Below are 22,782 nucleotides of genomic sequence, written 5' to 3'. Positions count from 1 at the left end.
TTCAAATAATTATTTTGTACAGAATCAACAATATACTCCAGTATAGACCCATTATGAAGAAGCAAAGATTCTTGAATGCATTGTTTGGCTCCGAAACTAAATAAACAAATATAAATATTTTTTATAATTGTAAATACATTCAAGAAGGAATTGTATAAAAAGAGGTCTTTACAAGAAGTGATCAAGACATTACAATTTTTGAAAGAGAAATATATTCAATTTAGCATTTGCATATATTTCGTCTTACACGCTTTTAGTTATTGTACGTCTTAAATTCTGATTTGCTTGAAATACAATACATCGCTATTATTGAACTAGATTACATCACATGTTTACATGTTTAATAGTTACAAAAGACTATCTAAATGCAACAAAGACAGCCTTTAATTCATAAAAACTTCAAAAGTTTGCAACTAAAATAAATAAAATATTTTTTAATGTCAATAAAAAAAAACTATAGAATCATTAAGTCCAATATTGTTAACTTTTTCAGATTCCAAGTGAAGCTAGGTGCTGTCTTGCCTTCATTCTAAGATCCGCAATGCTGGAATTTTTGTTCGATTTAAAGCTGGTGTCATGCAAGGAGGCGTAATTCAAGGCGGCCGCATAGTGATGGTGGTACAGAAGTAAAGGGTGAAGGGTCTGTGGGGCATGGCCCCCGGGGCTGGGGATCGGGTAATAGGGTAGGAATGGCGATATTGGCGGTAAGCGTTCTATCGGTTCGCGCATCGGAGGCATGGTAACAAATGGCGTCATTCTGCAAGCATCCAATGGCGTTCCTTGAGCTTGAATAAGTAACCCAGCTGTTAAAAAAAGGAGAGAAAAACCTAGTTAACTTTTTAACATGAAATAATGGATAGCAATTTTCTTTTACTAAATTAACAGGCTTTGTTAATTTGTACCGAATATTCCATAGAATTTCAGAGTTATTTGCAACTTTTCATCCATGACCTAAAGTATAACTCTTTGATATTAGGCCCCGAAGTTCATGTTTCAACAACGTATATCAAATAATGAATTGGTTTCGCAATTTATCATAATCTGACGAAGCATTCGGCCAATAATTGGCTATTGCGGAAAATGTTTACTCTAAATATGTGAGAATCTGACGAGAATTATTAGCTACAGAAACTGACGGGATATTCCTAATGAACTCAAATACGTTAATCTTCGTCTTGGCTATCTTTTTTATGTTTGACTAATTTGCACCCAGTTCTTTTCAGTTGCCTCTAATAAGACTAGCGCAGACGACAACGAAAGTTTCAATCGACAGCCATTCGCAGGAGGATCAGAGGTCACGTGCTTTTTTGAAAGAGAAAGATTTTGGGGTTTCGTTAGAACATGTTTGCCGCAATAGTTAAATATTTGTTGACGTCAATTTATCATCGTGAGCAGCATTCAAATCTGTAATACCGGTTTCCATTGTCAATAAGCCCGGGTTCTTCACTTATTATTTGTTCATTGGGACTTCCAATGAAATAAATTATAGAGCCAATTTTCGGGATCACCATATATCAAGAATCTCCTATCTGCAAAATAATTCAGTTTCGAAAATAAACTCGTTTGCTTGATTTTTCGGATCATCCTAGAAAATATATCTTAACCACTAATTGTATTTTCTCGACATCCGTCGATTTTTCATCAATCTCAATTTTATATTAACAATGAGAAATAATCAAGAAATGTCAAACTTTAAATGATTACCAATATTTTGGGAGGAAAATTATGAATACATATTTTGTTATTTATATTACATCGACACAAAGCAAATTAATCTAGCTTACATTTATTTTATTAGTATTACACTAAAGCCATAACAAAAAACCATCAGTACTACATGTTCCAATTTGTGCTCTGACTGAATGTGAAGCAACTGATATTTCTAGTTTACATGTATCAAAAGCCTAAGATTTTAACTGAATTCATTACAGGAGATTTTGCCCATGAAAGATTTTCATATCAATTCTGAAGAAAAGCATGCTGTAAAATACTAACAAAGGTGTTACAAAGTGCCTAATTTTCATCTTTTGTACAAAGTTGTATTTACTACGGATACACACAGTGAAAGTTTACTTATTTATGGTTTCCATCCCTTGAAAAAATATTTAAATACCATACCAGCGAAAAATATATATATATATATATATATATATATATATATATATATATATATATATATATATATATATATATATATATATATATATATATATATATACGGAAAATTAAAAAGAGATGAGGAAAAATCTATGATGAATGAAGGTGAAGAAACTGGGAAATAGCAGAAAAGGACAACTTTTATATAACCTGACATTCTAATCTTCATTAAAAGCAGAGGAAAAAGACATACTTGAAGTTAACTAATCTGTAATCTGGACGGTTGAGTTGATTTATGTGTATTGAGACGGTAATCTGAAATCCTTGAATCATTTGTAAAAATAATAATAATAATTATGATATAGATAAAATAAAAAAAATGCTATATGGACTTACTCAATAATTCTAAAATTTATTATAATTACTACGGACACCAGATTTTTGATAATAATTTTTCACAATAATAAGATAATTCAGATAATTTTTTTAATGGTTCTTCATAAAATCAGGGTACATGAAGATAACTTTTTATGATAACGTGTGTAAAAATATATATCTGCTATCTTACTTCACAAATAGAATTGACGTCTTTGATTTGTTTTTGCTGAACACATGTTGGAGATTAATTTTAAAAAATCTAATACTTGTCGAATAAAATCAACATTCCAATCATTTTAATAAGGGAATTTACTTCATCACTATAATTAATTATCAAGTTTTTAAATTGAAGTCTCTTTTAAGAATAAACATATTAATTGTTATTCTATTAATGTTTCATATAAGGATATAACCGCAGAAAGTATGTAAATACTTTCTTCATTTTTTCCCCTTCTTTTTACATACAGAATCACCATTCCATATAATTGTGGACCAAAAAAGGACAATCCAAGAATTTTGACCTGTTCCAAAAATTGACATTGATGAAGTGCATTCCGCATTAGGACATCTTGGAATATGTCTATTTCTGGGGAATAACTTCACTAAGGTGTCAATTTCTTTGGAGGGTCGTACTCTTCGTTCCTCCTTTTTCACCTAATTCATCACATATTGAACGAATGAAGAAAGCGAATCGGCAAATTGATCAAATTAGCCCAAGAAAAGCTGAGCAAATTAGTATTGATTATATTAGCGACACAAGTAAACCCTATTGAAACTATCTTCGCAATTAATGTGATTTGTGCCCTGTAATAAATATAATCCGAATCGGAGAGATCTTTTGGCTTTAATTTTGAGCGACACATTTCTTTCTAATCATTTGACTGCTTCCAATCACATACCTTTCTGCATCTGACTTTCTTGTTTCCTGCACTTTGCTCTTCTGTTCTGAAACCATACCTAAAAACAAACATGTTTTCTCTCAGATCATGTCTAACAATTGCGACTTTTACTCCAGATGGTATTAAAATGAATGAACGAATGTTTCGACTACATGTGTATATCAGATACATTTCGTGTGTCGTATGACCTTGCTTATAACCATTAGAAAGGGTTTTACATTGCATTATTATATCTCTACCGATTTTTCACTGCATCAGATTAGATCGGTAGATGTAATTCCCTAGAAATCGCAATGAAAGGACGAATCCCCGTTCTACAGTGCATTGGTCAAGTGAGCTAATCCCTGCTCGAAAACTAATTCCCACTTAAAACAGTTAAGATGTACTCATTGAGGAAGTTAGTAAGATTCTATAGTTCCCCTCGACCAGGCTCCGGGGCCATAAAACTTAGACGAGCTCACTTTTGATCTCAATCTCACTTTTCCACCATATATTCCTTTTGTAAAATTGAGACTGAGATCAAAAGTGAGCTCGTCTTAGTTTTATGGCCCCGGAGCCAGGTCTATTTGTCTCGGCCTCGCCTCGGGAATTACCGGTAGTCTTGGTCTTGGGAAACTGGAATCTTACTAACTCCCTCAGTGATATACTTTAACTGTGTACTTGACTTATTAGATGTCTAGTTGAAGTATATTACAGTCTTCGGACTGTGTACTTCCTCTCTTCCTCTCTTCTGTGATTGGTAGAAAATGCATGATGTGACCATTTTCAGTTATTTCATTGGTTGAAATGTGTGCTAGGCAAGGGAGATAATTTTCTGGTGATCTAATTTCCGTATGACTTAACAATGCATTTTTCAAGATTTCCGATCTTAAAAAAATCGACAAAACGAACAAAAGAAAAGTACAGTAAATGAAACTGACACATAAATTTTTTATAGCAACTATTATTAAGTTTTTCTATATTTTCATAATTAACAGAAAGTTCTTTTCTGTATGCAAACATTGAAATGTGTGTTTATTCTTTTTGTCTTTTGGTAGGGCTACTGTCTGTAAAAATGCATTGAAAAAGCTACAGTACTTAAAAATAAACGGCCTTATAGATGAATGTCAGTTTACACAGTTTAAGGTTGTTGCTAAAGACGGCAAAGTTTTTTTTGAAAAAGCTATACTTGTATTTATAATTTATTAGTTGTGACTGACATGTCTATATGATGCAATTCAAATAACATTCCCCGCGCTAATGCAACATTACTACTACATGTATTTAACAAGAAAACATTGATGTAACCATCAATTGTCGCCCGGGAAATAAGTAAAGTAAACAATGGAAATGAGTCTTGATCATCAAACCGCTTCGATATGTGTGAAAAAAGCATGCGTCTAAATGATGGAGACGATAGTCGAGAATATTTTGAAAACCTATAGTCGGATGAAAATCGAACAAAAACGATACCCTTTTAAACTTTATCAATTCCTCAAGTAAATGTTGGCTGCATAAAATATAATTTGAAACCAGACACATGCATCACCTATTTTCAAAAAATGTCTATCACTTTAAGAATATAAAACACGAACTGTGTAAAGTACGTTTTTACGTTTTTATGCGATAAGTAAAATTCGATGTTCTAAAAAAAGGGACCTGTCGTTTTTCGATAGTAAATGATAAGCAACTTTATATATTAAATAAGAAAAACATATATATTTTTACAGATTCACTTTATGGAAGTAAATATATTGTGTATCTCGTAATTTATAAAGGGAAAGAACATTCTGATTAAAAATCTTTTTAATGTTTAGAAAACCTTTAATTCTGAATAACTTCTCCCACCTCAATCCCCATATACCAACACTTAAACTTATATGTATAGAGCAGCCCGGTCCTCCGGGCTGCAATAATATGATAATTTATATCAAATAAATTGCATAAGAGTCGGAATGTTTAGTCGCTTATTTCAGCCTTCTATAGTGCATGCTCATATATTCTCAAATTCGTAGTAAACATACTCGTGGAAAGAAAGTTTCTTGATACATTTTATCAGTTTATTTTCAAAATATTCAGGCAGAAGTTCAAGTAAAAAAAAAGTCGTTCCAGAGAATATTCCTTTCTACAGTGAGAAAAAATCTTTAAATGAGCTAACGACACTAATAGATCTCAATAATATCTCTCAAATTCTGCCTACTGTTAATCAAAGGGGATTTCTAATTCCTTCTTCATTGGTAAAATATTACATTTTCTATCATTCTCGGCGATCATTATGTCAATTCAATTAAATTGACGTCGCTTTTCCATTGTTCCTGTTGGGGGATGCCATGCTTAGAATTTTCGCCACCTAAATTATCTGAAACATATGAGGACAATTTCCTAACACAATGGAGCTGATTAAAGTGATTAGATGAAACTGTTAGAACGCCAGTTTCGACGGGCACTTTTTCACTTCATCTTCTAGTGAAGTCCCGTAGGAGCGACTCCGGATTTCGGAATGGATTTGAGACTTGAATTACTTTCGATATTTTAAATCAATGCTTGTTTTTACTGTGTAAATTAATTTAGTATGAAGAGTTGCATAATATTTCATCCTCGGAAAATGTACTGTATGTCTAACAGTTGTATCATTAAGATACCGTATATATAATGAAATTAGGTCTGTATAAATGAATATGATACGTGCCTTAATAATTATTTGCTTCAAAGGCCCTGTGATTTTGAAAAAAATAGCAAATTTCCGGAAGATCTACCGAATTTATTTAATAAGTAGTTAATGAATAACTTAAACTAATATTCTAGAAAATATGGATATAATAAAATACTTTCCTCTATTTTCAATTTATACAGCTTTTATGGAAATGTATGGAATTCCATATACGACAGCCAACTGCGTACTGTCAACTGCCAGCTGCTTACTGCCAACTGCTCACTGCTTACTGCCAACTGCTACTGGTTATAGATGATCTTGCGTGTTTTGTTATCTTTAATATCTTAAATGCGCATGCTTGAATAAACCCTATCATAGGAAGAATTTAAAATAATTACAAAAAATTGGCGGATCCAGGAATTTTAAGCGGTTAAGGCGAGAAAGGAATAGATAGGAGGAAAGAGTATTTCCCCTTAATTAAATACAAAACATCTAATTCCCACATTTCCTTGCAGGCAAATAATTAAATAGCTGTTTTGACGGGGGAGAGATTAAAGGTTTATATAACGTCAGAAAACATTTTTTGGGGGTGGGGTTGGAGGACAAACTCTTATAGTAGGATTTTGGGTTCATTCATTTATCTTCACAGAGATTTTTTAGATTAGAATCAATCATAATGTTAGGAGAAAAAAAGAAGAAAGAATACATATTGTAAGTAATGAAAGAAACAAAAATCAAAAAGGAAAAAAATACACGGAAAGGGGGGGGGCACAATCTAACAGAAATCCCCACCACCACCACCAATGTTTTTACAGATCTGACATTAGCCATAAAAACGATTTAAAAAAGAGACATACGAAAATTCACAAATACACAAATACACTTACTTTTCATAGGTAAAAAGAAACACTAAAAGATAGTGCTGGATAATACCCCCCCCCCTTCCAAAAACTATTGAATTATTTGCCTGCAAGGAAATGTGGGAATTAAATGTATTGATTTTAAGAGGAAATATTCCTTCTTCCGATTTACTCCTTCCTCGCCTTCATAGTTCAAAAATTTCAGTTTTTGTTATTAATATTGTAAGAACTACGCACGCTAACTACATTTTACATCCATTTAAATATAAATGGCATTTTGGCCATTAAAACTTGTTTGAATGTAGAGAAAAGTTCATTAATTATGGATTAATAATTCTGAAAACCAGTGTCAAAAAGTTATTGCTCTTATTTATAACTCCTTTCTTAAGGGGTAGAAAAGTTTATCAATTGAAATCAGGCTTTAAAACATCACCAGATTTTCAAATACTTCAACATATCAGATTGATAAAGTACATTTATTTTTATTTGTTATCTCATTTGAAATTTGTAATAAAATTAATATTTTCCTATTTTTAGTCGATAAACATCCCCCCCCCCCATGAAACAACAAAACCTTTAGGTATGATAAGTAAACAGTTAGCAGTGAGCAGTTGGCAGTAAGCAGTGAACAGTTGCCAGTAAGCAGTTGGCTGTCGTATATGGAATTCCATAATTACATGTAATTCTATGGAATTCCATATACGACAGCCAATTGCTTATTGCCAACTGCTCACTGCTAACTGCCAACTGCTCACTGCTAACTGCTTACTGCCAACTGCTCACTACCACTACAGATGATATTGCCTATTTTGTTAGCAAGTACATTTTTTAAATTTGTTATCTCATTTGAAATTGGTAATAAAATCACTTTTTTCCTGTTTAAGTCTGTAAACATATGCCCCCTCCCCCCTGTGAAACAACAAAACCTTTGGTATGAATTTGTGAAATAACAATTCATAATGCCTGTAAAAAGGAATCGGTGTTTCAAGGGGGGTGGAGATGTTTTGAAAATAAATTTTAATTTTCCGCTGATTTCTATGGTGAAAAATTTTACCAAATTAAAGACTTATCTCTGTTTGTTTTCCCAACTAAGTTGTAAAAATTCACATAAATATCTATATAAATATGACAAACTTTTGTCAACTTTTGAAAAATTGACTTGGAGGTTGTTGGCAGAACAAAACTATCGTTCGCCGTTCTTTTCTTGCTATCATAGGATTTAATCAAGCATGCGTTTAAAGATATTAATAAAACAAAATAGGCAATATCATCTATATGCAGTGGCAGTTGGCAGTGGAACAGTTGGCAGTAAGTAGTTGGCAGTGAGCAGTCGGTAGTAAGCAGTTGGCTGTCGTATATGGAATTCCATAGAAATGGGAAAAATTAACTTTGACAGCTTACTGATTCTTTTTTTTTTTTTTCATTTTAAACTAAAAATACTTACGTTTACTGATTTTTGTTGGAAAATTAAAATACTCTAAAGATTACTAGTCTTTTTTTATTTTGATTTTCAAAACAACAATACATTTTATTTTCCCTCGGATTGAAATGTCACACTTTCATTGGTTTAAACGCAACACGTGACTGCAGGCTATATTTCTGTGTCCTGCAGATGAGAATATGGCCGACGCGTTGCGTATTCATTTCGATATTAAAAATTATTTATTACAGAAACCACTTTCCACAATGTTTCTTTCTGAAATTAGAGTAGCGGCCGTTTTAGTTTTAAGACATGACACCAGATTTGTCGAGTTTGCAGTCACAAGTGATGGTAGCGTCGAGATTTGCTCAAACAAGGTAGAAAGTAAATTTATTCAATCCCTAGTAGCCTGAAATTCAATAAAATTGAATACATACCTGATATAATAGGGTTGATTACTCAGTCTATTAAGACATAATTCCCATTTATTACTATATGTATCACTATGTAATATGTGAAATGTGTTCTTGTTTGTGACCTTGACCTGTCCTTGAAAAGTTATCTCTCTCTGTTTTCATTCAATAAAATTAATTTTTGGAAAATATCTGGTAAAAAGTGTTTTCAATCATTATTCTTTTCTCAATAATGAAATACATCTCAATGAAAAAATACATCTTTCCACCAGAGCGTTTTTTGATATTCGTATAATTTGAATTTTTATTTTTAAAAATTTGGTTGTCCCATAAACCTCAATGCAGTCTTCGTTGATGATAATTTTTTTGATAATTACATTTTTGAAAATTTTCTCTTGATTAATCCTTTTCTTCTATAGAATGCTTTAAATTGATATTGCAGTATTATATGTGTGATGCATATTTATTTCCCCCATCCCCTTTGAAAAAAATGCTACATGTATGTACCTGTCTTATGGGTTTTTTTTTCCTCACACTATGATCTTGGAGAAAAAAAATCACTAATTAGATTTGTTACTGACTTTCTACAGAAATATGTCGGGTTGGTCAATCTCGTGGACGGCGAGCCAAAGCCGCCCCCCCCCCCAAAAAAAAAAATCCCCAATAATTTCGCCAGTATATATTGTACAATAGAAAACAATAAATTTATGGTTGTTCTCTCATAACAGTTTTCCCTTGTCAAAATTTCTACAGGCCTGTTGTTAACTGTTAATTAAATTTTGAGGATAAATTTTTTTTATAACCTTTATGATAATCTATTTATATTTTAACTCTCACTTTCATAATAATAACTGTGCTAATGCCGTAAAATGTCAGGTTATAGTACGCAGTAGTATTTTACGTTTTCCCTAGTCTCCGTCGTCTTGACAGATTTTTCCTTCTCTTCGCATGTTAGACTTTTATCAGCTGAGGAATTTGTGTCAATAATCCTCCCTCGGAATAGAGGAATAAAAAAAGACTAGCATTCACTAGAGTGATCAATCTAAGCTCTAATTTGTTTAATTATACTTTCCTTATCTAATATCTTCAAATGTCAATTATATAGGCATGACTCGTCCTTATAGGGGTGATACGTTCAAAGTTATGTTATTCAATTAGGAGTGCTGAGATTTAGAATTTCTCTTGGGAATCTTCATGCTAACTTTATCACTGAAATGGAAAATATAGACGGTAATACATCCAAAAAGACGGAGACCTTAGTTACGGTTAGATACCATAGTAACGGAAACTTTGTCCTTTTTTAAGTTCAGTATCTTTGTACTAAATAATGCTACAAAACTTATTTCTCACCATCTAAGTAAAAGTTCGGATTTAATTTTTTTGTAAAGATTTGTCAGACAGATTTTATTCTGCTAATCAGAGGTCTGTAAAATATATTTATTCATTTCATTTTTTTAAAAAGTAAATAAAAGAGTAATTTATCCATTAAACAAAATTAATATTTTCACAGGCCTCTTATTTTTCACTGTGAAAATAACAAATTCGCGGCAAAATAAAATTTTACTTCCTTTCACGAATAGTGGCAAAGAAAATACTCTGTAAAGATATAGCGAGGGTGAATTAACCATTCTGACACTAACTAAAACTTCCTCTAAATTTCTCCAAATTGTTGTTAAAATGTCGTTATTTTTTATTCCTTACTTGAACTCTGGCTTCTGACAATCCCAATCTTTGACTGAGTTCCTCTCTCATAAAGGCGTCAGGATAGTGCGTCTCATCAAACAATCTCTCTAACTCATTCAGCTGCTCTAACGTGAAGTTTGTACGACTCCGTCTTTGCTTCAGTTTTGGGTGGTCCTTACCTTCATCTGATACACTATTTCTCTCAATGACGGAGGACTCTGGAATGGAATAGATTTTTAATAGTAAAGGAAATGGGTTGTTTTTATTATTTATGCGTAATTTTACACAATAGGTAAAGAAATCTTGGAGTCCTTTCCTGACTTCATTTAGGGGTCAGTCGGAATTTGTCTTGTCCTGACCCAAAGCTGGATTGATCAACGTAATATAGATCTGAAAATGAGGAGTTATTAAATTTACATTTTGTTCGCATCTTTCGAAAAATAGAATTATGATCTGTTCAGCCGATCAAAGATCTGCTGGTATTTTGTAAAAAGCAAAATCTTTTTATTATCTTTTTTTAAAAAAACGTGCACGTAACGTACACGAAGAAAAACGGTTTAAAGATTTACAAAAAGAAATAAATTAATATATCTATAATACTTATCTAATCTTTGTATACAGTTGATAATATTTGTATTCGTGATCATTTTTGAAAAGGTACCGACAGAAGAGTATCCAAATTTATGAATAATTCAACTACAAAAAGTGTAGCTTTATTACTCAATATTGTGATTGTTCATTTTCTGATAATAATACATACATTTATTCAAATTACAATTACCCTGATACAAGTACATATGTATTCCAAACATCTCTATTTCCTAATGCTACTAAATAAATGTATTATACTTACAATATGTATCTGATTTAAAACCCTGATTACATGGAATTGGTATTTTTTAATCAATAGCAAATAGTTTTTCAAGCTTTCATTTTTATAAGAATAAAGTAATTTAACAGATCGGAAGATTACAATAATAATTCTTTAGACACTCTTTATTCAAAAATTTGGAACTAAAGTTAATTGAAACAATTAAAATCATTTAAAAAGAGCTATATTTGATTTAGTAAGGACATTGATATGTTAAACCAATAGATCCGGTGTTTAAATAGAGAAATCCACAACAGAAGCCGTTACTCCGGTAAAGTCATACGAACCCCCTTTCATTTCTTAATTGTACACTGTAAAAAATGTGTTTAGATGATAGACACTTTTCTAAGCACAATCTTGTCACACTTTTTTTAATGCATTTAAATTCTAAACATGTTTAATTTCAATACACGTAATGAAAAGTGTTTTGAACCTAAATGCTTACATGTTTAGATTTTAAACACATTTCTAATCAGTTTTAGATTTGCGTTTAGAACCTAAACACTTCAATGTTTTAAACAAGAATCTGCAAGAAAACTGAAAATATGACAGGACATTAATAGTTTTATTTAAACATCATATCAAAGTGCTAAAAAAGACCTAACACACAGTAAAATGTTCTCACAGATTCATTGTTCGGCGAAACTCCTTTCTCTTGTGAATGGTTTTCAATTTTTTGTACAGTCTTTTAGAAGTTATGACATATCATACTTTTTGGCATCTAAACAGTTAGTAACACCCTGTTGTTGAATTGTCTGCAGTAGCAAAATACAAAGTTAATATTGTAAAGACTCCAGGTACACATGTATGGCGTGCTTCTTGCAGTGTGATGCAATATGGTTCACTATTTCAAATCCCCCGTGATGTAAACAAAACAGCAGAGTTTATGGATAATCTTGAAAGTATTTTCTATGGTAGTATATATGTATAATTCATCTTTCACATCCATAAACAGAAAGGAAGTTTGAAATTCTTTCTCTCGGCTATCCAATAAATTTAACCTGTAAGAAAGAATGTACGTTGCATTTAAGTTTAATCAATATTTATGCATTTTTAGAATCAATATTTACACTTATTAATGAATACATGATATGGCACCCAAAGACATCCTAGATATAAAGCGCAATGTTATTTACCTTTATTAATCTTCATGTAAATTTTATTTAATCCAAAGCATACATACCCTCTATAGAAGTAACAAGAAGCCTTTCATATGTATTTCACTATTTCTGCGTTGACTGTCACTCAAGTCCTCATCAGTTTCCTTGAAAACTTCGTTTACTATTTTGTTGTGACTTTCTTTGTTTCGACAACCGCGCTTATTAACGTTCAAATATATAACATTTCCGGGAAGATAACTCTGCACTTGACCGAATTTAAAACAAAATACATGTTCAATATCTAAACGCGTATAGATTTTAAATACATTTAGACGTAAGTATTTAGTTGTTAAACACAAAATCAAACACGTTTAGATCTAAACACGTAATGGAAGTGTTTATTTCCTAAGCGCAATTTTTACAGTGTACAGAAAGAATCGCCAAGACATGGACCTAAATTAAAGACTTCATTTAGTTGTGAAAATTAGCGGGTGTTCCGTCTTAAATTACCAATGATTCTTAGAGTATAATTCATTCTCAGAGCGCTCGTCCTTTTCCTCTTTCAGACCATGCTAATATCCTATACTTTAAAAATTATCTTCCGGAACTGTAATTTGCCAAGAGGGAATTTTGTTCTTGAATGCATGCATTCTTTGTTACGAGGTATTGCTAGTATAAAGTGAACAATTTCTTAATATCTGTTACAACGTGTGCCAAGTGTCTCTTTTGTTCAAAATTAGTCAGATTGAACATAAGCAATTTTTTTATGAAATATTAGTATAAAGCTAGATGTATGATTAATTTTAATATGATTAGAAACATTATTTAGTTTATTTCTTTCCTTTAAACTCTTTGCAAATGTATTCTTTAAATTTTTTCACACAATATGTTTTTAGTAAGGATGGCAATTCGAACATGTAACCCGTTAACCGATTACTCGGCCGGAACGATGGTAATCGTTTGCAAAATCTATACTCGATGGGTCAAAAAAAAATTTTTTTTAAATATGTCCCCTCTTCTTCCGTTCCTTCTTTAGAATGTCTACCAGCTCTCTCAGTCCTCTGTCATGTTTCCACCTATACCTGCCCTGTGTTAAAGCAACTTTGCAGGATGACAAAATGTCCTCAAATGTTCCTGTTTTCCGACATAACTCACAATTCAGAGGTTCTGTAAGGCCCCTTCTATTGCTATGGCTTTCCTCAATTCTTCCATTTGCTATTGTGCTCACTATATCTGCATGTTTCAGACTGCCTTATATACGCCTTATATACGCTATGTATGCCATCCATATGTATAATGGACTGCATTTCCGACGGACCATTTCTTTCCTGTTTTTACTTTTATTCCTACTCCTCGAATCTTCCCGTCTTTTGAGTCTCTCAAGGTGAGAACCAATTACATTGTAGCCTGGCTTTTGTAACCTTCCGAGACTTCTGTCCAAATTGGTTCTCTGTATAGTCTAAGGGTAAGACTAGTTTTTCTACTTCCTCTACGCTTGAACACTCTCCCAGTGAGCTGTCTTTCATGGGATTTGAATGACTATCCTTGAAATGTTCCTCCATCTCTTCTTTTCTGGCACTCAATACTCCGAACTTTTCTCCATCTAAAGCTTGAGTAAACCTATATGGGTCTTTTATGAAAGCTGCTATTTTCTTTGCCACAGTTTTTTGCCTTTCACTTGTTCTTTCTGCCCTCTGGAAGGATTTTAAGCGGGTTCATAAGGTTTCCCTAAGTTGATGTAATCCTGCCTCCTCTGTGTTTGCTTTCTTGTGCTGTTTCCTAAGCTCTTGTTTTTTTTTATGTTTTCCCTCTGTCTTCTGTTCGGTTTTGGTGGAATTTTCCTCTGCATGCTTTCTGAATTCCTCAACACCAAAACGCTCACTTTCCAATGCAAACACGATTTCTGGAAGAGTTTTGATCTTTCGTTCTGCACCCCTGCAGTGCAGAGTTTTTTAATGGAGTCCAGATCATCTTCCGAATTGATTACGGATTATTCTCTGTTTACCCGATCATGACAAAAGGCACGCGGCGGGTGTGATATTAAGTAAACAAGTACAGGTATTCTGAGAATATTGCAAAAGCAAGTGAGTCCTATCAATATGGGTTTTAATTCAGTCGAAAATCATTAAAGCAGAACGAGTTGCAAACTTAATCTGCAAATAACACCAAAAAAGAGTCACATATAAAAAAAAATCAGCTAATTACATTCAGTGTCTTGGGATAAAATCCAGAAAAACATGTTGGATAGATTGACTGACATACAGAAGGACAGACTGACAGACTGGGAGGAAAACTATTTAGGTGTCAACACAGTTTTAAATTTTGCTAATGAGAGGGGAAATTCAGAAATTATTTTGCTACTGCCTTGTTTTGACAAAACTCCAACAGAATACTGATATGACACCTATAGTTTCCTCTGGTTTCACTGATAGGGGACAAATAAATGCCACTCGATCATGTCCATCAGTGTTATTTGTTCTATCTGTTTTATAGAAGAAGAAAAAAACAGATTGGTTTAACTAGCTGAGTAATATTTTGCACATGCAATGATATTTTTTTCTTTCCCTATCGACAAATAAATTAACAAATCAAAAATACAGCGCAGATTATAGAAATGAAATTATAGGTTTTAAGTCCTCAAGTCCTACTTTGATCTAATTAATGAAGTGAAATTTCCAGAAGTTAAATGCCTACTTCCAACCTTAAATTAAGTTAATTATAAGTCAGGTAACGAATTTATCAAACGAAATCTTGGAAATAAGAAAAAGACGATCTTTCATTTCCAATTAGACTATCCCCTTTGAAGGTTTTTCAATCTCATTCATGCAAAATAAAGAAATGCTTAATAAGGATTTAAAATAAGTGAATTCTTTGATTTTTTTTTTATACTAATGAAAATGGAAGGTAGCAAAATATTCATTGATTATCTGTAGATCCGTATTCAGTTTAGGTTAGGAAAAACAAATATCAATGTATCAGGTTCCATTTCATAGAAAAGTCTAACTTGTACATGTGTATGTTATGAAATGTTTAAAACTCCTTAAGAGTCATTTAATCAATCTTAATTAAATTATTTTTTTATTTATCGAACCAATCAGAAGCAAATTAGTATTCAGGATTCTCAACACTAGTTCTAGAAGATTTGTCTCCCTTTGATGTTTACTATTTTGATATCTTTCTGGAAAAGGGGGGTCTCAGAAAAGTAAGCAACGTCCCTTGGGTTTCATTAAATTTATTTGTACCGAAAATTTTTTTATTTATTTCTCGTTCGTTACCATCGGCTGATATTAGAATCAATTATTCATGAAAGAAATTTAGTAAGATCAATGGCTTATCAAAGATTCGCCATATCAAAGATAACAGTGATCTATGGACGGGGGATTTATGTATATGAGAATAGCCTCAAATGTATTGCCAGTCACATTTATATTAAATGCAATTGTGGTCACCAGGGATATTTCACAAGCATCAACCTTGAATTAGTTCATAAATGATAATCTGCATGGTAATTTAAAAGAGAAAATCTTAATTATTCAGTAATTAATGCTCTGTAAATAGTGACAACCGAAGAGATTGAACAGAATTAAAACAGGAATAGCATTCTAAGCATTTGTTTCGAGAGAACATACAAATGATATATTAATATTTAAACATTCTCATTGGAACCAAAGGTTCCTCCGGGGACTTTGTTAACTTTAATCATAAATTTCTTGCATCATTCTTTCAAAGCACACATATATTTCATTAACTCATTGACATTAATGTACTGTTCAGTTTATCTTTGTCAAAAATTTATAAAGTCTGGAGAAAAGATATCGTATTGAGAGATTAATACCTAATCAATAATTATCATTTTATTTAAAACAAATTATATCAATTTACAATATCATGTCATTCTTTAATCTTCAAATGTTAAGATCACTTACTGGAAGCATAATTGAGCAAAAAAGAAAATATGTACTGAATATTTTGTATCATATGAAAAATTAATCATTCAGATCTTATACAATTATTATTTAACTTTGTTTAAAAAAGTTATTTCTGAATGAATCAACTCTCTTGGATATCAACAGTTACATAAAAGTTCTGCTATCGATATCACGAAAAAGTAGCTATCAATTATAAGGAAAACAAATGATGACCTCATCTCGGCTTACAATAAACTTTTTGTCAAATCTCTTCTTCTGTTATTTGCTTGATATGTATAACATCTTCGTGACATTGTCCCCCTAAAAGCGGGTGTTATATTCATGGACTAAGATCCAACTTTCAAATCAGCCAATCAGTGACGTACAAAGAAAGCATTTTTTTAACTTCACCTTCAGACAACAATTGCAAACACCGGATGTCAGCAGTCGGACTTGGTCAGTGGGTTGTGGATGGAACCTTAATCTAAAGTACAAAACGCAGTTCAGGGTCATCACGTTTCTGGAGGGAGTAGCCAGAGGAAAATCTGGAAGGGGTGTCCCCTGCCCTAAGCCAGATTTTATAAATGGGTACCATTTTGATGGGTTTTGGTCAAGTTGGAAGTCTTTTTTCATATTTAAAAAAATCTAGTCCATAACTTTAAACAGAGAAATAAATAATTTGCTTTCGAGTTTTTGTTTTGAATAAAGGGGGTGATATAGCCACCCAATGTACCATGGGCGGCCTTGCAGTTAAAGTATATCATATCGTGAATTAGCAAGATTCTGGTCGAGATCAGAGTTATTGCTATCGGCTTTGCCTCGGTAAATATATTCCGGCTCCGGGAAACAGAATCTTACTTTAACACTAAATGATTTGCTTTAATTATAAAATATCACTGAAACTTTACAACATTTATCATTAAACTGTATTTGGTCAATTTCCATACACCTCCCTCATAATGTTTAAGTCAGTAAAATGATTCTGAAGACTGGAATATGAAATATCAGTAACTCAGTTCAGTGAGGTCTAGTTTGTGTAAAGCACTTAATTATTTGTAAAGAATTTTTTTCTTCTTTTTTTCTCTATCACTTTTAAATGTTTTATTGAATAAGTGTCTTGAATACTTAAGAGTTCATGTTTACAGTCAGATTGACTGAACACAGACATCGTCCCTCGGTACCCTGTTTTTTACACTACACGATAGTATGCTGCTATTATCATTATTCATTTACCTTTTTTTTTTAAGATATTATCATATGGTTTTGTACCTCTTCAATTTTTTTTTCTTTTTTGACCCAATTACAGACAATAATGGAAATGTTAAATATTTTACATTTTCACGAATATTATAAATATCGTATTGTACATCTTCTATTTATAACTCCATTTGTAGAAATGATTTATTTTTTAAAATATGCTTAAATTTGATCATACTGATACAATTGTAAATGCCCCCTGAGGGATCTTGATTGGTGAATAAACATACTATAATGATTGAATGATTTTTTAAAATCATTGTGATGTCCTTATAGACACTTACTTCAAACGAAACATCGATGCATAAATTGGTATATACAATTGTGTTTCTAAGGCCCGTAGAACGCGGGGGCTAGGGGACGCCCCATCTCCCCCCCCCCCCCTGAGTATAGTATTTTGCTATTGTAGATTTTCCTTTAGATGCACTGGCAAATTCCAGGATTTTGACAATTAATTAATTTTTTGGTGGGGAGGGGGGATGCATATGATGCAAATATCAAATTCATAAAGTATTTTTAAAATGTAAATTTTCCATGATGTTCAAAATTCTCACTTTTTTGTATTTAGTTATGCTGTTAAAAGTGCAAGTAGTAAAAAGTAAGAAAAGCAAGATAACTACAAGGGAAGTATAACCCTCCCATGGAATAATTACAAGTAAGTAAGTAATTTATTTATTTATAGTGACGTGTACATAAATTATTTTGTATACAAACTGTACTAAAAAAATCAATCAACACCCGGCCCATCGGGCCTATATGCCAATATAAACACAAAATTGAATAAAAAAAAAAACATAAAGGGCACAACGTTAAGAGATAAACAAAAAAGTAAATAAAAATATACATAATGATGAAATGTATGCATTTAGTAAGTAGTAAATCGTTATTTTGGTGCTTTTCAGTCAAAGAAAAACAATTTATGAATCTGAATTAGAAAGTATCTTAACATATGAAAAACACGCTTTATGTGGTCCATCTGATCAATATTCTAATAATATACATGTATAATCATTGTAATACAACTTTTTCTCAAATTTTAAACAATTATAATAATTTATTTTTTATATGTCCAAATAAGTTTTGGAGACGCATATTCTTAGAGTATTGATCACGATGTAAATACAATCTCAAAACGTTTTGATCACCCTGGTTATTGTTCAAATATATTACCGGGTATCTAAAAAAAATCAAACATAAAATATAATTCTTTCGTTATTGGACATGCTATCATGTTCAAATTATAGTGTCGAAAATTCAAATTTATAAATGAATAATATTTTAAAAATTTAATTTATAAGCAATAAATCATCTCTTTCATAAATTTATCTAGATCAGTCATCTTCATGTTGAAATTATTTTTTCCCTTTCCTCATCCTTTGAAATCATGTTAGTGGACTGGAAAAAATAGAATTACAATTTTTAGGTAATAAACTGTTTATGTTTTTTTTTTTTTTTTTAATTACTTTGTCAACGATGGACTAAATGAGTGGTATAATTCACAGCCGTGATGACCATTTGAGTTTTTGTAGATGTTACTAACATAAATATTCTGTCTACATGCAGACGCATTTTTTTTAATTACTTTGTCAACGATGGACTAAATGAGTGGTATAATTCACAGCCATGACCATTTGAGTTTTTGTAGATGTTACTAACATAAATATTCTGTCTACATGCAGACGCATTTTCATTTATCATTAACACCTCCATTTATAAAACAGCAAAACTCATTATACACGTATACCTTTATACGAAATTAAAATATTTGCATCCTTAATTTGATTGGGCGGAGGGTTTTTTCTAAATGTAGGTTATGAGAGTACATTGATTTTGTATGGATAATTACCCAGTAGACAACCACATAGATATTTACTACCAGCCCAACTGAGCGAACTATAAAAAGCATTTAAAGCTTAAAAGCTTCTCTTTAGGGACTTGTTGATCTTGTTTAAAATTAATGAGATTTATAACAACTATACTTTTATTCTCTTATTTGACCTGATGATCATAATGAACAAGCAGTTTTGTCGTCAACATGTATGAAGCGATTTCTCATATCTAATGCAGTCTTTTGTAATTATAATAACATTATAATAAGTTTTTCCAAGCAGAATGAGATGGGCAAGTTGGAGCTATTTTTATTAGTGCTCTATATAACATGTTCTGACCAAGCTTGAGCACCAAAGTAATTAAGGTTGGAATAAACCTTTTTGGTGTGTTCCCGTTTTGCACACATTTGAGCAAAGTGGCTTAAACTTTTATTTTCTTAATAATCCATATTTAGCAACTATGGAATAGACTATAACAATCAAGTAATTATCTTACCTGGACAAATTCGCACTTTGCAAACAATTTTCCAATATCTTATTTTCAAATGTGTGCAAAACGGGAACAAACCAACTTTTTAAAACCGTCTCTCAGAAAATTTTCAAACTGACACACTATAAATAAATATAAAAAAAAAAAAAACCAACAGAATTCTAACAATTCGATCGGCTTTTTGGATTACGTTATTCCAAGTTTGAACTGACAATTAATACACATATTGCAAAGGCTGTCATCTACTCAACTGAGTTCATCATTTTTTTTTACCTTCGTTTAAATCTGCCTTCTGTCTACCCTGATTATCAACTTATACATTAACATCATTTTCCTCAAGAGATAAGAAGAAATAAGAAAAAAAAATAGGGTGATTGCTAGTATTACATACTCGTATATAAAAATATTTAAATGATCCTTTGAAAAACACAAGCCGAGAGTATACTGTGTACCTGGAAGTTTGCTCACTTTTTTTTTTGGTAAGATGAGTATAGCGCTACATTTTCAGCTCGAAATTAAGTTCACATTGAAAATTTCAATTTTCTCAAGTCGTGTACTTGTATATAGATATTGAATTCATTTTTTCGTTGTTCTAGAAAAATCTGTCGTATGAAAATGATGTAAGTTCAAAAACCCTTGACACAAAATCTTGGTTTAAGGAACATGCATTTATGTTTTAATCTCTTTCTCTCTCTCGCTCGTTATCTCTCTCTTTGAAAAAAATTGATTCAAATTATGATATAACAGATACTGATTTTCAACTTTGTTATAGTAAGTTTTCCTCCTCTAATTGTCCCGGAGCACTGTTTCAATAAAACATCAACAAAATCCCAAGTATTTTCAAAAGTTTTATCATTCCTCCATGTACATGTGTCCACAGATTCCTTCACAACTTGTGTTATAGTTTTTGTGATCAAATTTCAATCAACTTACACTTGCAGTTTTTTTTCTCTTTATCCCATTTAAAATTTAACAGTCTGAGGATCTCTACAGCTCCTTACTCTCGGTCTTCCATAAAATATAATACACGAGTACATCCTACATGAATAACAGAATCATTTCTTATTTTACTCACAAATTGAAACATACACGCAATTGTCCCCAAGATTAATTTACAAGTGTACCTATGACTTGAAATTGTTATTATTTGGGGGGGGGGGGTTAAAAATTAATTTTACAAGGTTGATAGAATACTTATTAGATGACTGTTTCATAAACACAACATGCCTGGTTATTTCTGAATATATCATCGGTACCTGAGGAAAAAATGTTAAAGTTTGCAAAGATTCAAGATAACAATATTATTAACATTATAGACTGTCAGATATCGGTATGATGTTGAAGATAATTACAAAGTGCAAAGTATTATGATTTTATTAGTTTTTCTCTCATTTTTTCTTTCGATTTCTGTTACAGGAATATTTATTGAAACAAGAAAATCAACAACAAAAGAATTACACCATGCTGTGAGCTATTTTTGTAAAAAATAATGTCTTTACATTCTTTTTATGTGCTTCTTCAATAAAATGGAATTTTTTTTATGGCAAAGTTTGTACGACTAAATATAATTCTTCACTTGTTTCTCTATATATTTTTTCTCGTTTCCTCCAGAAAAAGTGTCGCAAATTTTCCTGACCTACAAGTAATTTTCTTAACACTGATATCCCTGTACTTAATTTGTCTTATACCTTAATCTGTACATCGACTAACAGATAATAGTTCCGATTTCACTGAAATTAAAATGGTCTTTTAATCCCTCGAACATTAAAAATACGTACAAGTATGTTAAACTAAGACATATATAATTACGTACCATTATCCGAATCATCTGAACACTCTATGGTTTCTACTTTAGGGGTTGGAGGGGGTCCCTCTTGCACCTCATTTGTGGAGGTTTTGGTTTCCGGACTTTCACTTCTCTTGCGTATCCTTAGATCCGTCGGTTCGGACGGGGGATCAAAACCAGCCTCCATTTTACAGGGATACGACGGGGTTGACTCTTTGAAATTTGGTAAACTGTCTTTGACAAAAGATTTTGACACAAACTCTGTTAACCCTTCCATGCTTTTTCGAGTGCCCGCACTGCCATACGAAAATTACCACACTTAACGTCTCGTCTTTCTGCTCGTTGCTTACTTCGGTAAGATTTTCATTAAATGCCTTTTATTATATTTGTTTTAATCAACAGACAGTCTTAAAGAAGATTTTTTGTATTAGTTTGTCGTTTCTTGCAAAATGACATGAATTTGTGTAATCCTGGTCGCTGATTGGCTAGATTCGGATTTGGTCGTTAGAAACAGAGGCGGTCTGAGAAAAACATGTGATCTTATTTCTCTCTCTGAAGACCAAAATTATACACGTCAGACAGAGAGACTTCTCCCAGAATCGAGCTGCTAATGAGACTTAATATTTTTGTTTGCTTGTTTGGTTTCAGGAGTCATAAAATGTACCCAATAAATATAGCCTTCCTATTTTGGTGAAATTACTATACCATATGATTTTTCAGAAATTCGATGAATATGCATAATTCATAATAATTCGAAAATGTAAACACTTTGACAAAGATTTTACTTAAAAAGCACACAAGTGTTTTTGTTTTCTTGTTTAGATTTTTTATGTGCTTCATCAATAAAATGGAATGTTTTTTTTCCTTCGATTTTTGATTTTTATAATTACATGTATGTATTCCTGAGAGTAAGTAGACAATTTTTTTTAATTATTTTTTTTTTAATTTATTCATTTATCTATTTATTTTGCATGGTAGTCGGACTGCCTGTCATTCTATCAGGACCATAACTCTAATCCTCAATTAAAATGAAATTAAAATGATTTAAAATCTTAAAATCATCTATGTTGTTGCTCATGCGCTGATTTGACCTTGACTCGAGATTGCACTCAAAGGTCAAGGTCACACAGCACTTGGTACCTCAGTAAGTTTGAGCCCT

The 22,782-nt window shown here is 31.8% G+C and overlaps 1 protein-coding gene across 1 annotated transcript; it reads right to left on the bottom strand.

Annotated features, from left to right (window-relative positions):
* Positions 1-489: 489 nt before the first annotated feature.
* On the bottom strand, positions 490-21,900 carry LOC133187140 (short stature homeobox protein 2-like). The gene is made up of 4 exons (XM_061322498.1): positions 21,651-21,900; positions 10,401-10,600; positions 3,375-3,432; positions 490-803 (listed from the first exon to the last, which is right to left on the bottom strand). The coding sequence occupies exons 1-4, from the start codon at positions 21,898-21,900 to the stop codon at positions 490-492; spliced, it is 822 nt and encodes a 273-aa protein (XP_061178482.1).
* Positions 21,901-22,782: the final 882 nt, after the last annotated feature.

Source organism: Saccostrea echinata, unplaced genomic scaffold, assembly GCF_033153115.1.
Source record: "Saccostrea echinata isolate AGI-Se365-2 ecotype Australia unplaced genomic scaffold, CSIRO_AGI_Sech_v1 ptg000014l, whole genome shotgun sequence".
NCBI lineage: Eukaryota > Metazoa > Mollusca > Bivalvia > Ostreida > Ostreidae > Saccostrea > Saccostrea echinata.
This window is presented reverse-complemented; position numbering and strand designations above follow the sequence as displayed.

Bases quoted from the DNA above. Each gene is read 5' to 3' on its own strand.
- LOC133187140 (XM_061322498.1), bottom strand. From the start codon at position 21,900: ATGGAAGGGTTAACAGAGTTTGTGTCAAAATCTTTTGTCAAAGACAGT. The intron at 10,601-21,650 runs GTACGTAATTAT...ATTCCATTCCAG, and splicing joins TTCAGATGATTCGGATAATG to AGTCCTCCGTCATTGAGAGA. The intron at 804-3,374 runs GTATGTGATTGG...TTTTTTTAACAG, and splicing joins AGAAAGTCAGATGCAGAAAG to CTGGGTTACTTATTCAAGCT.